The sequence below is a fragment of the Sphaerodactylus townsendi genome, linkage group LG07 (genome assembly GCF_021028975.2).
Source record: "Sphaerodactylus townsendi isolate TG3544 linkage group LG07, MPM_Stown_v2.3, whole genome shotgun sequence".
Lineage (NCBI taxonomy): Eukaryota > Metazoa > Chordata > Lepidosauria > Squamata > Sphaerodactylidae > Sphaerodactylus > Sphaerodactylus townsendi.
This window is the reverse complement of record NC_059431.1, coordinates 28131665-28148627: the sequence shown is the minus strand read 5'-3', so window position 1 is coordinate 28148627 and position 16963 is coordinate 28131665. Positions and strand designations below refer to the sequence as shown.

Genomic DNA, 16963 nt, shown 5'->3' with positions numbered 1-16963 from the left:
ACTAAAAACAGAGATGTCATCCTTGAATATAATCAGGAAAAAGCAAAGCCAAGGAATTTTCCTTCACTGATCACGGAGATAACTATTTACAATAATAATGTAGTATAGTGAAGGCGCACAGACATGCACACCGAAAGGGTTGGATCCAAATAGCTTTTCTAGTCAATCTCACTCAATTCACCTCCATACTCCAGCCTTATCCCACATGGGATGGCCCCATGATCCCCAGTATGGTCTTCATTGTTCAAAGGGGAACCCTTCTGCCTTTTGCAGTGGCAGAAAAGCTAGCTGAATCCAATTCAGTTTTCCGTGCCTTCCATCCATCATACATTTCAAGCTGACAGTTCTAAGAAGAAAGATAAAGTATTCCAGAGTAGGTAATCTCCCAGTACTCTTATCTGCAATCTCCATATGTATTTTTATCTGGTGTTCAGTGATGCCTTTTTCCTACCCAGTTTTTATTTGTTGTTTATATATGTGTATTTTATTTCGTTGTATTTTAACTTGGTTTTAATTGTTTGAATGATGTGTCTTTGTTTTAATGATTTTTAAGATGCGTTTCATTATATAAGCTTTCAGTCTGATGAAGGTGGAAAGGCAGAGTATAAACTTTTGTAATTAAAATAAATAAATGAATGAATAGCTAATACACCCCGGTATTCCCATTCAGGATCAAGGAAGCAAATTACATCTCACAATCTGAAAGCCATCACCAATGATATGGTTGGGGCAGAAAACAGAACTATAATTTTTACAGTGGCAATTCCTCCAAAGCTTGGAAAGCTCATCAGAGTACTCACTGATAACAGCACCCAGGATATTTCCAGCTTTACACAATCTATGGTAAGTGTTTGTTATGAGTGTTGGTAGCATGCCTTCATTGTACATTTATGTCTTTGTTTCCATTATTTTTATAAGCTTTTTGAAGGAGGATTGTGACCAGATCTTTTAAAAAAAGAGTTGTTATGGTTTGTGTTTGATCAATATGGGAGGAAACTAACCAGGAATAATATCAAGTAGTATTCGAAGTATAACATACATGGTAGGTTGGACTATTGTAAAAAGTTACTAGACCCAAGGAAGATAATGGAGTACAAGATTAAGTTAGAGAAAGTCAGTAACAATACAGAAACTGAACCAGCTGAAACATAATGCTTAAACAGACCTATTTTAAATTTTTGCTTTAAGGTAGGAATCCGTTTGCTTTTTTAAATCAGTAGGAATCAGTTTGCAAGATGGTCATTTAGAGATGCTGTCTTTGAGACAGGGCAACCAGAATTGTACACAGTGTGCCATACACAACTCTGTATAGAATTATTTAAATCACTTCTGAAAGCACCCTTTGATTAAATCTCCAAGTTCTCCAATCGCTCATCTTTTGTAAGTCAGTGCATTTGTCAGCTAAAATGAAGGCTAAATCTCTTGGATAACACAGAATTATGATGTTGCGGTTTGTGGAGTTCCCATAGTACTTGCACAGGATTATAGGTTTTAACCCTGAGGTTTGGCCCGATTCCATATGTGGAGTAATTTTGTTTTCCTGCAGGCCAGATAGTTAACAGAAAACGTGTCCAGGTGTACTTTTTCTACCATGCCTGCTTGTTACACCTTTTGTTCTTCTCCGGGCAGGTAGATGAACATTTGATTGTCTATGAGCACACCCAGAAGGAGGACTTTGGATGGAACTCACAAGATCATTTCACTTTTACTGTCTCCTCCCCTCCAGCAGTTTTGAGTTCCCAAATGTTTCATATAAATATTTCTTATGAAATTCAGGGGTATGGTCATAGAAGTCAGCTACTTGCAAACACAGGTAAGAATGCTGTACCATTTTTAATCATACTTGTATCCCACAATTTCTTCCCAAAATTCAGGCAGCCTATATACAGTGTTGTAATCTGCCTTGAGTCCAGGTGAGAAAGACGAACTATAAATACAAAAGTAAAATAAATACCACCCCCCCGGTATAATTATGGTCAGGGGGGTGGGGGCATGTGTGAGGAAGATGGTTCTGGGTTATTTCTGTCTTCCTCACCTTGCAGTTATGTAAGGCCTAGGTAGCATCTAAAGTCAGGCGACTCAGATGTTATTCCACATAATTCCCATCAGTTCTCGCCAGCATGGCCAATTGGCCATGCTGGCAGGGGCTGATGGGAATTGTAGTCCATAACATCTGGAATGCCAAAGGTTCGCCACCACTGATCTAGGGCCTGTGTTAGGCAGCCTTATCTCTGGAAACCACCTCAGGATCTGTTTATTTAGTTGGGGGATTTTTGTTTGTTTGTTTACTTGTATTATTTGTAAAATGGTGTTTTTTTCTGTTAGTTGGTTTGGGTCTCTTTGGGAAGAAAAGCAACCTGCAAACGCCATGAGAACAGCATACAAATGCTGTAAACAATTTTAAAAAATGTTCCTTTTTTATCTTTTAAAATGTTTAGCAGGTATCTTGGGTCCAGGTTCTTCCATATGTACAATGTGCTTCAGTTTCTTTGTTTGTCTCATTTCCTCTATGCAAATCAGGGGGGGAAAGGCTTAGACCCCCCCTGTCGGGGTTTTTTTTTTTTTGTGGGTGGAAGGATATTTGTTCATAGACTGCAGCTTCTTACCTCCTCCCTCCTGCAGCAGGCTGAAATCCCACCCCAATCTTGCTTCCAGGAAAATTCCTGGGGAGATCTAAGTCAATTTTTTTTGTCAGTTCTAATATTTTAGATTATGTATTTCAACTGTGTTTTGTCGTTATGTATGTTTACATTTTGTAAGCTACTTTGGGAATTGAGAAAAGGTGAGATATAAGCATAATATACATCAACGAAGTCCTAGTTAAAACTTCTGTCCACAATAAACTCACAGTGCCCCCGCCCCCCTGCCCCCTGCCTAAATAGAGTTATACCCCTCCAAGTCAATGGCCTTAAAAGGGTATAATTCTGCTTAGGACTGTAATGTTAGTGAGGTAACTTCATCAGGTTGAGCCAGCCATGTGCAATATGCGGGTAATGACCTTTCAGGGATGTTTTAAAGATTGTAGCAAAGAATGAAAACATTGCAAAGAATGAAAACACTTTGAACATTGAAAGCACAATATAAATTGTAAGTAGTCTTATTTGTGGATTCTTTTTGAAGTAATTGTTTTCTGTTATTGGCAGGTATTGTTGTCCAGGAGGGAGGCAAAGTTTTAATTGGCAGAACCAACTTGGATGGATCAAACCTGTTGTTTAAATTGCCTGAGGTACAACGTCCTGCATACGAAGTATGGCATCAAGTCACATCATTGCCGCAACATGGCAGAATCGTTGTGGGAGAGAGAAACATTACTAGAGAGAAGCCCAACTTCTCTCAGTACATTATCAACAAATTTGGAATCACTTATGTCCACGATGATTCTGAATCATTGGCCGATCAATTTACTTTTGCCGTGTGGCTAAATCAAAAGGGCAAATCTGCAACAAAGCCAGAAAATGAATTTTTGGAAGAGATATTTAATATCACTGTTGTTCCAGTTAATGATCAGCCTCCAGAGTTGAAGACCAAAATGCTGTATTTGAATGTTTTGCAAGGAGAAACAGCAGTTCTGGGACCAGAAAGCCTGAAAGTAGAAGACTTAGATAACATCCCAGAAGAAATCAAATACAACATTATGAGAAACCCCCAAAATGGCTACCTGGCGAAGTGGACTCATTTGAACGAATCCATTAGTGATTTCACACAGGCTGATGTTGATGCTGGCAGAGTTTGGTTTGTACAAGATGGAAGTCCTTTTTCTGGGGTTTTCTACTTCAGTGTGACAGATGGAAAACATCATCCCCTATACAAACTCTTTACTCTTGAAGTAATCCCCACATCTATCACACTAGTCAACCTATCTGAGGTGGTGCTTCTACAGGGACAGAATACTGTTGCTATTACAAATGCACATCTTTCAGCTACAACCAATGGAAAAAACACAGATGTTAGCTTTGAAGTAACCCGGCCGTTCAGTTATGGGGAAATACTGATTGGCAATGAACAGGTAACTAAGTTCCAGCAAGCAGATTTATATGCAGGAAGACTATCATATAGGATGATGGATCTCACCACATCTAGAGATACTGTGGAATTCACAGTGTTTACCTCAGACAATAATCTAACAGGACAGGTTTTGAACCTTACAATACAGCCTCTTGTACAGATGACACTTGGCCTGAACATTCTAAACAAGATGGCTTACAAGCTAAAACCTAGTGACTTGGATGCTACCCAACTAGCAAACTTAACAAATAGCAACCCCAGATTTGAAGTGATTGTGCCTCCAAGTCAGAGTAGAGTGGTCAAAGAGCCATTAACCACTGTTAAAAGCAAAGAGATGTCTTTGTTTACACAGAGGGACATTGAGGATGGAGTTATATTTCTCGAAGCAGATGCCCACTTGACCGGTGTTGATGTATTAAATGACTCCTTCACGTTTATACTCAGGGCAGAAGGTGTCCAGCCTGCAGTTGGTGATTTTCATTATATTATTGTGCCACACAACCCTTTGCTGGTCCAGACGTTTACACCAGAAGTGACCTTCTTAACTAGTGCAAACATTTTAAAGGGTTATGCCATTACAAATAATGAACCTCTGCTTTTAACAAAGTACAGTATGCATACTGAAACACCAGGACAGACAGTGCAGACTCTGGGGCGCAATTGGAATCACTGGGGGCAACAGAAGGAAAAAGATGCCTTGCTTAAGGATGAGGTTGCATATGGCAGGTCTGCAGGGGCTGAGACCACAACCCAAGCAAATTCCAAAAGCACCTCGGTTCATCTTGAAGACAGTAAGAATAACCGACTGTTCATCGTTGTACCACTAATCTCGGTTGCTGTTTTATTCATTGTGACTGCCGTTGTTGTTTGCATCTTCCTAATGTGCCATAAGCCCCAAAAGGCAAAACCTTCCGTTGCAGATCATAAACCAGCAGTTCTTAGTAGCCCAAGTTTTTGTCCGGAAAGGAGCTTAACAGTGCCTACCGTCACAGTGACACCCCTGTTAAAAGCCTCCAGCACCCCGGTGACCGTCCCATTTGTGGCTATCAGGCAGGAACAGCTTTACCCCTCCAGCGGATCCAGCTTCAGAATATTTTCTGCAAAGCAGTTGGTCCAGACTTGACCCAGAAATGATCCAGCACTGCCGAACAACCAACCCAACTCTGAAACGCAATCAGTACTGGGTGTAGCATGCCGCTTCTGCAACTGAAAAATTTACAAACTGATTTTGACACGGGAACGTTTTTTGCAATGTCTATTTATTTTGAATTAAGCACAACTCGTTCTGTACTCACATATGCTGTGAGTTCTGTACTCTTTGTGAGATTAGAAACCTGGGGGAAGTCAGTAGTAGCTTTGGTGGGGTTTCAGTCTCATTGTGAGGACCAGTCTTGTTGGTCATTGTATAGTGAACAGGCTGAGGTTCAGCTACACCTATGCTGATTTTCATTGGTGAATTCTCCAACATGGTGTCATGTTGTTTTACTTGGCATAGCTGATGTTTCCAAATTTTCTATACACTGTAGTTCTCAAATAATTGAATTAAAATAGGATTGAAACTGCAATGCAGCACAATGGACTTGGTCCCACTTACTTTACTTAGGGTTTTGTAAGGAGCCCTCTAGTGAAGATGTTACACACATTTGAATCAATGGTATGGGGGGAACCAGGCAGGAACATGCTGGTTCCACCTCCTGCCTACACTGACTTGGAAGCACAATCTACATACATAGAATCATAGAGTTGGAAGAGACCTCAAGGGCCATCAAGCCCAATCTCCTGCAATGCAGGAACACACAATCATACATGTATGTGCATCGGCAGTATCCCTTGACTGGAAGTGCTGCTTTTTCAAAGATTCCCAAGCATAGAGAAGAATTTGATATGTATATACTTTGTATGTGCATAAATTCTATATTTACAAACCAATGATTACACTTCTTTGTACATTGATTTCAGCAGCCATAATAATCTTTAAAGAGTTAAGGACTCCAGGTCTTGAACCAGGATTCTGAGGTTTGAGGGACCACTGATATAAGTGGGACAGTGTGTGTTTTGGCCTCAGAGTCCTGAGGTACAGAAGGGAAAAGGCACTACATCAGCTGCTGCAGATTGTATTTGTATAAAGCTTTTGAGTTGTCCAAGCCCTGAAGTCTATCTGGACCAGGGGTAGGGAACCTGCGGCTCTCCAGATGTTCAGGAACTACAATTCCCATCAGCCCCTACCAGCATGGCCAATTGGCCATGCTGACAGAGGCTGATGGGAATTGTAGTTCCTGAACATCTGGAGAGCCGCAGGTTCCCTACCCCTGATCTGGACCATTTGACACCCTGCTTCTAGGTCTGTCTCAAGGCTACTTCCAGCAGCAGATGACAGGACCCTGGTTTGAAACAGGCAAACAAATAAAAATGTCAGGTCTGGATTCAAATGTGCCGCCCTGACCTTGGTGCTATGTCAGTACATATCAGTTTGGATCCCGTGATTTCTAATTTTTAGAATGAGAGTGCCAAGGGTAATTATGCAGTTTGGGGCTCAAGACTGCATTTAAAGAAGATTTTATTACTTCTGCAATACTATGGGACTGTGTGCATATATGTCCAAGGCAAACTTAATATCGGCAATTTTAAACCATCTCTCTCATCCAGAGCCCACTCGCTCTCAAACAGATGTGAATGTTGTTTCAAATAACTGAAAAGGTGCTAATCTTGACCATGTCAATTTGACCTTGGCTCAGTTTGAAGGCAAGTGATAAGACAAACAAAGCTGTGATTATTTTGTCTGGGTCACTAAGCAAGAAATCCATTATTCTCTTGAGCGTTTAAAATGGATGATGTAAACAGTTGCTACCTTGAACAGTAACTTTCCCCCTTACCATTTTAAACTGTGGGATTTGGACAGTTTCCTTGAATGTTGTTTAAGAGTGCATGCTTCACCTCTCATCCATATGGTAAAAGCTGTGTGGCTGCCAGCCAGTCTGTAGCATTATCTTTATGTTTACGGCCTTGTCTCAAAAATGTATCCTCTAGTCTATCACTGAGTCAGGGCCAAAATTCTGTCTGGGTTACACAAGTAGAATTAATTCCGTTGGAAGTTAATGAGTTCACTAAAAAGTCCATGTAAACAAGAGTGGGAATTTCAACCTGCTGCTGTATCACAGAATTTGCTCCAGCAAATTGCTGGGGAAAAATCTTTAAACAGAGCTGAAAGGAACTATGCTATGGAAATAATTCATAACTCATCACAGGCCTGTAAAATTATGACACTGAAGGCACCCTATGTTGGGACCTCTGGGTGCTTGACAATTCTTTGTATTTTGGAGTCTGAACCAAGAAACTCAAATGAAAGGTTTAACGTGCCTTTGGATATGTGCAGCTTGGTGAAATGGAAATGACTGAGGGATTTTTATTTATTTTTATTTCTTTGCAAAATGGCAGATGAGGAGATGAGAGCAGGAAAGCTTTTGAACTGGGATAGATATAAGGAGCATTTAAAAGGCTTGGGTTACTGCTACCCAAGGTGACAGAGGGAAGGTGTGAGAGAAAAGAGAATGATGCAGAAAGCAACAAAGTCCCCTGCCCACCTACTCACACACACACATTTTCTCTAATTATGGTACAAGAACTCTGAACAAAACCTAAGAATGTTAAGTTTCTGAAATGATGATTCCAGAATATGTGAAAAGCTCTAGCACAGCATGGTTCAGCCCCTTCCCACTTCCATACCACAAACAGACCCTCCTGAGTCCGCACTTTACCGTTCCTGAACACTTCATTAAAAGTCTTCTTCAGTTCATAGCAATTTTGTTATGCTTAAGGTAATATCATTTGTGGATTTAATGAAGAAAAAAAAATGCCTGAACCTACTCCGTGAATCTATCTTTTCGCTGGAATTTGCCTGTGGGAAACCCCTGTTCCAATTTCATTTTTCTGTGAAATTCTGTCTGGCCTTGGGGAGCCACCTTCTTCCTTGTGGAATTGTGGGAAATCTGAAAACCAAAGAGAACATTACAATGGAGCTGCATATGTAGTTAAGTGTACCTATCTGCTTCTTCCTTGCAATACTCTTGGGAATATTGTTTGCCATGGAGTCCACAGTGGAGAACACAAAGAGAACAGAGAACATAATTTATTCACTAGCCACTTCCTCCTGAACTTGCTCTCAAGATGCTAGTCTTCCTTCACAGAGTTCTATACCTTACATGTGCTACATTTACCTGGCATTTGCACAGTATGAGGAAGTAACTTGAGCGCAAATTTCAGGGATTATGAATCTTTTCATCCTAGTGTTGCTAATCTCCAGGTTGGACCTGCAGATCTCATGGAATTACAGCTGATCTCCCGATAAAAGAGTTCATTTAGAGAAAATAGTTGCTTTGGTAGGTGGACTTTGTAGCATTATATCCCACTGAAGTCCCTCCCTTCCCCAAACGTTGCCTTCCCCAGGTTCCACCCATGAATCTACGGGAATTCCCCAACCTGGAGTTTACAATCCTACTTCCTCCTCTTCAGCTGCTTATCTACTGCAAATCATATTCCCTGGGAGCATACTCCAAGGATGAAACAGATGGCAGGCTAGCATTGCGTATAACTGCAGGGTTATTTTAGTTCATTCTGGGCTCCTTAGAGGAAAGACGGGTGGGATGCAAATTTAATTAATTTATATACATCCATCATTTCCAGCCTGCTGACCCCTAAACCACAGAGCATAGGCCATCCATTACTAAATTGTACAGCAGAGCTATGCTACCCTGAGACAAATCCTAAATACAATTGTAATTTATTGGTACTGAACAGTATCATGAAATGATTTCAGGAGCCTGTTGGGGCTTATTTGGCCTGATGTGGAAACCCGTGTATCTTCTGAGGCCCTTTCATGTGTAACATAGTTCCAATCCACATCGGGAACCAAGAACACTGAAACTGAGGACCCACAATTCAGATCCGACAGTTGTACAAGGCACTGAATGGGGACCCTGGACCCAACCACTGCACTGTGTTATGTAAAACAGAGTTTTCTTTGCTGGTATTATTTACATCCTAGATGGTATTTCCTAAGATGTGCAAACTGTAGCATTTGAAAAAATAGTTGGCAGCTACCATCCAAAGATGCGCACAGCTAGATCCACACTTAGCAATTTGTAGCAGAGACCAGGCAGAGCAGAGGGGTTTGCCAATTGTTTCTTCACTAGCCTTTTTTTTGTTTTGTTTTAAAGGACAGTGGCTTCCTGCATTGCAAAACCGCATTTTGTTATGTGAAAAGAGCTGGCAGGAAGAAAAAGACTAGTATGCACTGCTGTATAGTAAGCACATTAAATCAATGCAACTGCACACTTAACTATGGCTATATTGTGCCTTTTAAAAATTGTATGTGTACATTTTTTCCTGTACGGCATTTTAGGGTATGTTTGGCTTTACTACTAAACTAAAACACTGAATTGTGGAACAGTTTTAAAAAATAATTATATTTTATATGGGAGAAATTATTCCGAAATAGCTTATGACAAGCAAAATTGTAATAACAAGACACAGTGTGATTTTATTATGTTACAAATAAAATTCTAATATCAAGGTTCTTTGACTTTTTCAAATGCCATACATAAAGAACCCAAGCTACAACTTACTCTATAATGCAGCCACAGTCATATTTTATTATATCCTGTTCCAGTGGTTGTGGTCTAGATTCAGATCAGTTCTATTTGTACTGTATGGTCTATTCTAACCCTGTGTCCCTGTAACCCAGGGGTGGAGCGAGGGGAACTGCGCCCGGGGCATACGTGTGCACCACGCCCCCTCCACGTTCCCACACAGGTGTGCGCCTGGGGCATTGTGCCCCCCTGTCCCGTTGGCGCTACGCTACTGCTGTAACCCGTAGATGAAGGAGTTTATAGATCACTAATTGAGCCTCTCCCTCTATGTCACTGTTTGTTTGCAATGACAAATTAGAAGCATCCCAGTACAACCCTAAACAGAGTCACAGCACATTCCTTTGCCCCTATGCCCAGTCTGATTTGAAAGGTTATGGCTTTATTTTCAAATTTGGTGCAAATAAATAGCCAAGGTCACTTCTAAAGTTAATAAAGCCTGTTAATAGGACCAAGGCTGCAATTCTAAATACACTAAAGGAAGTAAATTCCATTGAACTCAGCAGCTAACTTCTAAGAAAACATTATTGGGCTGCAAATCAGAGTGACAATTTCAGCTTCCTAAAAGATATATCTCCTGCTTGATCTTTAAAGAAACAAAAGACAAGAGTCTTCCTTGAATGTCTCTGTTTTATATGAAATTGAATACATGTTTTGAGCCAGCTGAACATCGTTGTCCCGACAAGTACAATGGATACTGTTATTAATCATAAACTTGATTCAAAGATTCAAATGAAATATGCAGCTCCTTCAAAAACAGCCTATCTCAAATTCTTTAGTCACAGTACAAAGCGTCCTTTGACTGCAGTCTGCGGAACCCCTGGCTATAAAACTGTTTGTGAGAGAAGACGTTCTGGCAAAATCTCTCCCACCCCATCTCTGCAGTGTCTTCCTTGTTCTTTTAGTGCATTATAGCATACTTACTGGGAAAAAAACCCCATAGTAACTGCTGATGAAGCTGTTTGCTTGAGAGTCGAAGGTTGTAAGCTGAGTCATGTTTCCTTGACCTCACACAGTATGGGAGACTTTGAAGTCTCAGGCAGGGCTGTAGGAAAGGAGACTGAGAAGATTAAGTCCTGGAATGAAGCTTTACTGGCATGTTTAGAACCTCTTGGAAAGAAAACAGACGGCTGCTGAGTTAAATGAAATCTGTGGGATTCATTGCACACAACTGAAGTTAAACCCTGTGCTAACCACACTGTAATCCAGCATGATTTGGGTTATATCAAAACATAAAGAAGCCTTTAGGGGCTTCATTGAAAAGTTCGCTAGAAATAGTTTCAATAAATAGAAATAAATAGACTGTACTGAATCCAATGCAGTATTTCTATGGATGGAAATACTTTTTTTTTGCCAGCCTCTTCCTGTTGTAGATGCAGATGCTTCCCATAATGCTATCTCCACAATAAGCATTCGAGGCTACAGTGAGATAGGAAAACCAAGATCTTTGTATGGAGTTAAAAAATCCTCCAGTTCAGTTGGATTTGGGGCATTTTAGGAGGAGGAGGAGAAGTTTGGTTTTTTACTCCCCTTTCTCTCCTAAACTCCCTTCCCTTCCTCTCCCCCCACCAGACACCTTGTGAGGTAGGTGGGGCTGAGAGAGTTCTGAAGAACTGTGACTTGCCCAAGGTCACCCAACAGGAATCTAGGAGTGGGGAAAAAATCTGGGTCACCAGATAAGAATCTGCTGCTCATGTGGAACAGTGGGGAATCAAACCCGATTCTCTAGATTAGAGACCATCTGCTCTTAACCTTGATGGCTCTCAGTAAACCTCTGATTACCAGTGGCTAGGAGGTAATATGAAGGGAAGTCCTTAACAACAATCCCTTGTTTGTTGGCTCTTTAGGACAACTGGTTAGCTACTTTGTACAGCAGGATAGATAGGCTAGATAGACCACTGGTCTGAGCCGCGAGGTTCTTATGAGTCAGTGTCAGGTTGGCTGATCCCAACTGTTTCAATTGTTTGGTTCATGGTGATTCTGACAGCTGGAAATTGTAAAAGCAGATTCATTTAATTTCAGTCATCATGACTGTCCAGCCTTATGAACAGCTCTTCCTCTCCCTTGAAAAGTCAGCCTTCTTCAGGAGGAATGCAATTTTAACAAGGTTTGTGATCACTGGAGCTGGTGGTGGTAGAAAATGCTGTCAAGTCACAGTCAACCTATGCCAGCTCTGTAGGGTTTACAAGAGAAGAAGAATAAGAAGAGCTGGTTTTTACACCCTGCTTTTCTCTGTCTTCAAGGAGTCTCAAAGCAGCTTACAACCACTTCCCTTCCCCACCACAGACACCTTGTGAGGTAGGTGGGTCTGAGAGAGTTCAAAGAGAATTGTGACCAGCCCAGGTCACCCAGGAGGCTTTGTGTGTAGGAGTGGGGAAACAAACCTGGTTCAACAGATTAGAGTTTGCCACTCATGTGGCAGAGTGGGAATCAAACCCTGTTCTCCAGATGAGACTCTGCGGCTCTTAACTACTACACCATGCTGTCTCTCCAAAGTGGGTTATCGTTGCCTGCTTCTGTATAGCAACACTGGATTCCTTTGTGGTCTCTCATCCAATTACAAAGCAGGGCCAACCCCACTTGATCACTACTGCACAGAGGATTATTGGCTGCCCTCTCCCCTCCTTGGAAGAACTCTATAATTCCCGAAACCTAAAGAAAGCCCAAAATATTCTGAGAGACCCGTCTCATCCAGCACACTCTCTTTTTGAACTGTTACCATCCGGCAGACGATACAGGCCTATAAAAACTAGGACAAAGAGGCTTAGAGACAGCTTCTACTCAAGAGCTGTGGCTATGCTAAACTCCGCGGCTTCGTGTTGATGTGTTTGGGGCTGTGTAGGGATGGGTGGAGGAAGGGGAAAGTGAGGATGGGGTATGAGTCTGAAATTGTGTGCATCGAGGAATGCTGTTGTAAATTTCGTTGTGCGTGCACAATGACAATAAAAATGCTTATGTTTATGCTTAAACTTAGGTTCCAAGATCTGATAAGATGGTGCTAGTTTGGCTAATCCAGGTCAGGGCTCATAGTAGTGAGTGTTCATATAAGTATACAGATTCAGTAACAATACTGAGAATTTGCTCTTCTTGAGAACACATTCTTTTCCCAATCCACATTATAATCGTCAAGCCAAAAACCCCTTAACCATGAAGCAAATCAGCAGAATGAGTTGCACATTTATGGGCCTGATGAAAAATAAGAATCGGCTCGGCCAAGCACATAAACAACAGCCAAGAACCGAGGCCATCCTACGGGCCACATTAATCCAATTGTATAATGTGGATGCACTCCTAAGGGGAAACTGATAGATAGCAATATAGATTGTATAGATTTTCCAGAATCCACATAGATTTTCCTCAGCACTTACAGCAATAGCTTTATTGTCTGGTGCTATATGACAGAGGAAGGATGTCAGAAAGGCATTCAAACATCTTCCTGCCACATTTCATTGATTTATGTTGGCTGCGATCACTCCCATTTCTTTTAAAAATTTCCTTTCCACCACTTTTACAGTTCATAACGATAATGATGATGAAATTTTTAAGCTTAACCCACTCCCCTCAAAGAAAATCTAGAGGCAGTTTTGAAAGGTTTTATTTGGGGGGCCAAGGAAAGCATTTGGGGGCTTCTGTGGCAATTATTTTCAAATGTAACAGCAGAGCATGAAAAAAACAATTTCAGCTCTCTATTCCTGCCTGTCCAGTTCAAAACTGCTTCTAGTTGCCCGTCCATCTTGTCTCCTATTCTCTGGATGCAACATGATTTCCAAAATATTAAGGAAGGTTTGGTTCTTTGGCCACTAATGTTCTAGACCAGTGGTTTCCCTCAGGGGTACATGCCAGAGCATTTGGGGACGCATGAAACAAATTACATTAAAAGTTTGCGAATATGAAGGAACAATTTTAGGGACGTGAGTTGCCGAGGGGTACACAAGTAAAAAAAGATTAGAAACCACTGTTCTAGACAATACCACAACGACAGGTTCATTTATGATAATCAAGGCTGCCAAACTCTTATACTATCTATCTGAGGGATGAAATATGATAGAAGTCCAATGAAACGAAAAGTGAATCTAAAGCTGCATTATGAAAGTGGAAACAAATTTCCATTCCAGCTAGGAAGATCTCTGCCCATCTTCTTCTTTCACCTAAATATATATCTCTGGCCATTTCCCAGGACCTTCCAACCCTCAGAAAGTATCTTCTGCTGAGTGCAGACAGATGCAAAATGAATGAGAATGATTGTACACTTTGAAATGTTTTTAATTTCAGGTTGTTTTTTAAATGGCATGCTGTTCAATATGTTGAATTTGGCCAGGAAAGGGTGGCATTGTTATACTAATTATTTTCAAGCAGTTTTCAGGCTCTGGAATTTCAGCACCTAAAAATAGTTCTCTTTTTTTAAAAGTCAAAATTAAAACATTTTTGGTGCATTTCCCCTTCCGCCCAGAGGAGCAGAAAGGGGGCGGGGGCGGGGAGTGATGAACTCTCATCAGTTCCAAGATACATTGTCCCTTTAATTTGAAGGAACGTTATTTTTACAGCCTGGCCTCCAAACCTGAAAGATGTAATGCACCACCAAACTACTGGGGGTTGCTGAAAATAATGAGCAGTTGGGGTGGTGATTCAGTAAAACGAAATCACACACCCCTCCTAAAAGCCGTAACAGCTTTTTTGGGGGGGGGGGGTGTCCTTTACTAAAACCCTTTCCAACAGCAACAGGGGATTCAGCAGAGGTGAATAGACCTGGTACCAAAAAAGCCAAACCCCACTCTCCTTCCCCTGCCAATGTTTTCCAGATCTACCTGGATCTGGGAAACAGTGTGTGTCTGTGTGGGGTGTGTGTGTGTGGATTACTCAGTAAATGTTGGTTTGGGTGTAGCTGAATAAAGCCAATGGATATCAGCTTTATTTGGCTTTTCCAAAAATTTCTGGGTTTTTTAAAACACAAACCTGAAATTTACTGAATAAAAAAATTCACGCACACTCCTAATGAGCAGTATGCTATGTTGTCATTTGTGCAAAAGGCAGGAAACCATCCATTTCCACCCTCACTTCAGACATGAGAAGGAAACATGGCAATTAGCTTAGTGGGGAAAACATCTAGCTGTAGTTCTGGATTTTATTCAACAGAATGGTACGGGGTTCTTGGTGTGTTCATTTCTAAAAGAGCAATTTTTAAATTATGATTTAGGCAATTCTTGCTTATGAAAGCAAAGGGGTTGATTGCTGTGCACTTGCTGTACAGTTGTGCAATTATAATGATTTAAAAAATGTTTTACTATTTTATTTGTTTCAGTGTTTATAAACAGGAGATGTTAAGGCACTTTCCGCTTGTAAATGCTAAAGGTTTTGAAATATATATATATATGTGGCCTAATGCCCTCTTCCCGTTCCATGTAAGCCTGGAAATTAAACAGGGTTGGTCTTGGTCAGTATTTAGATGGGAAATCATTAAGGAATTCTAGGGTTGGTATGCAGAGGCAGGCAATGGCAAAATAGCTCTGAGCTTCTTTGTCTTGAAAACCCCTTTCTGGTAGCAGGAAATCAGCTGTGACTTGATGACAAAAGAATAACAATAAAAAAGAAAGAAAAGAAGTGACATTTTTTACTATCTAAGAAACTACTAGGATTCTGTAGTACCTGTTAGTAATAGTAGTAGTAGCTTTCAATCTGAAGGTACAAGAAACATGTCAGCCTGCTGTAGCAAAGTTGGACATATCAAAAGTCAAAATCCTGATCAACTTTCAGTGACAAACAAGCAGGACAGGAGACTCTAAGATCATGTAGCACCTTTATTCCTTTCTCCCAGGAGCATAGCTGTATAAAACAGCACCCAGGGCTTGTCCCGTGCCTTATTTGCCATCTCCACATGGAGGTCAGGAGTGAGGGCAGCTGGCTCACTCTGCTCCCGAGCTCCATGTGGAGCTCAGGAGTGGCAAGGGCCCATTTGAGCCTGGCCTTAGTCAGGCTTGGATTAAGCTATAACCTGCACTAACTTGGATTGAGTTATAAGCCTGAGCACAGGGGGCTGTTAAACCTTTAGCTTTATACTGTTGGCTCAGCCTCCAAGCTCTACCTGACCAGAGATGGATTTTGTGAGACGGAACCAACAGTATACAGCTCAACAGCTTGTATGCTCAGTCTGAGTTTGGCCTCAGCTAGGCTTGGATTGAGCTCTAAACTGATCAAATCCAAACCCAAGTCTGACTGAGGTCAGGCTCAAATGGGCCCTTGCTGCTCCCAATCTCTATGTGGAGATGGGGTGTATGTGTGAGGCATTTAATTGCACCCCTGCCCCAACACCCAGAGAGTTGGGGATGGGGCGCAGTTGTGAGGGGGAGACATTGCCCTGCTGTGCATCCCTAGGAAGTGGTGCCCAGGGTTCCAGCTCCCCCAACACCCCCCCAGCTACTCCACTGCTTCCTCCCCCACCAAATGATTTCACACAAATCTGCTAAAATGGGAGGAAAGGACGGGATCCCTATTGGTTGCCCCTTCTGTTCTATGGACCTAAGACTGTGCGAATATAAGTACAGCGCAGTGTACAGTGGGCATCATGGCCAGGCCTCTAACATGTTGACAGGTAGATCTCTGAACTCCTGAGATCCAATCATCCTGGCTCTTGCTTAGTGTGAGACCCACAAACAAAGCCAGACTCCACAGTCCAAGAACACTGAGAGGCCTAAAGCAGGTCTTTTGGGATGTGGCATGTACATTTTTAAAATAAACAGCAGAAACAACAGGGGTCCTTGTGAAAGCGCGTGTGAGGTGCTGTGGTATTCTATTGCTTCTTGTGATCTGCACTGCGCGCAAGCCAATTCCTCCCCCTCCAATACAATTACAAAGATTTCCTAAGCAAATTGAGTAACTAGGCCTGACTTACATGGCCTTCGCTGAACCTGTTATTACCTGGATAGATGCCACTGACTGATGGCACCCATTAAATTATGCTAGATGACCAGCTGCCATGCCTGAATTGTGAAACTGAACCATTATGTTGTTTTTAACAGTCCTCTGTGTAAAAAAAGAAAGAAAAAAGACAGCAGTACATATCCTAACAATTAAGGATTCAAAAGCCTTTTCAGTGAATGTCTGGCTCTCAGTCAATCAGTTCGTAGCGGGAAGAAAAATCAGAGGTGCAGATCTATTTCACTCATTCAAAACCTGTCCCAAATTAGGCTGACATTGTGCTAACCTCTCTGGAGACTATGTGGACAGTGACTAACCCTCTCGTTCCCTTTGTTAGCAATTTGATGGCGTAAGCCTTTCCGGGTTGCAATAGTCTCTTTTATGAAGAAATGTGCCTGGTTGTG

The 16963-nt window shown here is 41.5% G+C and overlaps 1 protein-coding gene across 1 annotated transcript in view; it reads left to right on the top strand.

Annotated features, from left to right (window-relative positions):
- Nucleotides 1–5574, top strand: part of LOC125437304 (chondroitin sulfate proteoglycan 4-like) — a 41682-nt gene extending 36108 nt beyond the window's left edge. Inside the window, exons 8-10 of the mRNA XM_048504800.1 lie at nucleotides 671–843; nucleotides 1630–1813; nucleotides 3144–5574. Coding sequence (XP_048360757.1) covers nucleotides 671–843; nucleotides 1630–1813; nucleotides 3144–5128 — 2342 coding nt within the window. The 3' untranslated portion in view covers nucleotides 5129–5574. The remainder of the gene's footprint in view (nucleotides 1–670; nucleotides 844–1629; nucleotides 1814–3143) is intronic.
- The last annotated feature ends 11389 nt before the right edge of the window (nucleotides 5575–16963 follow it).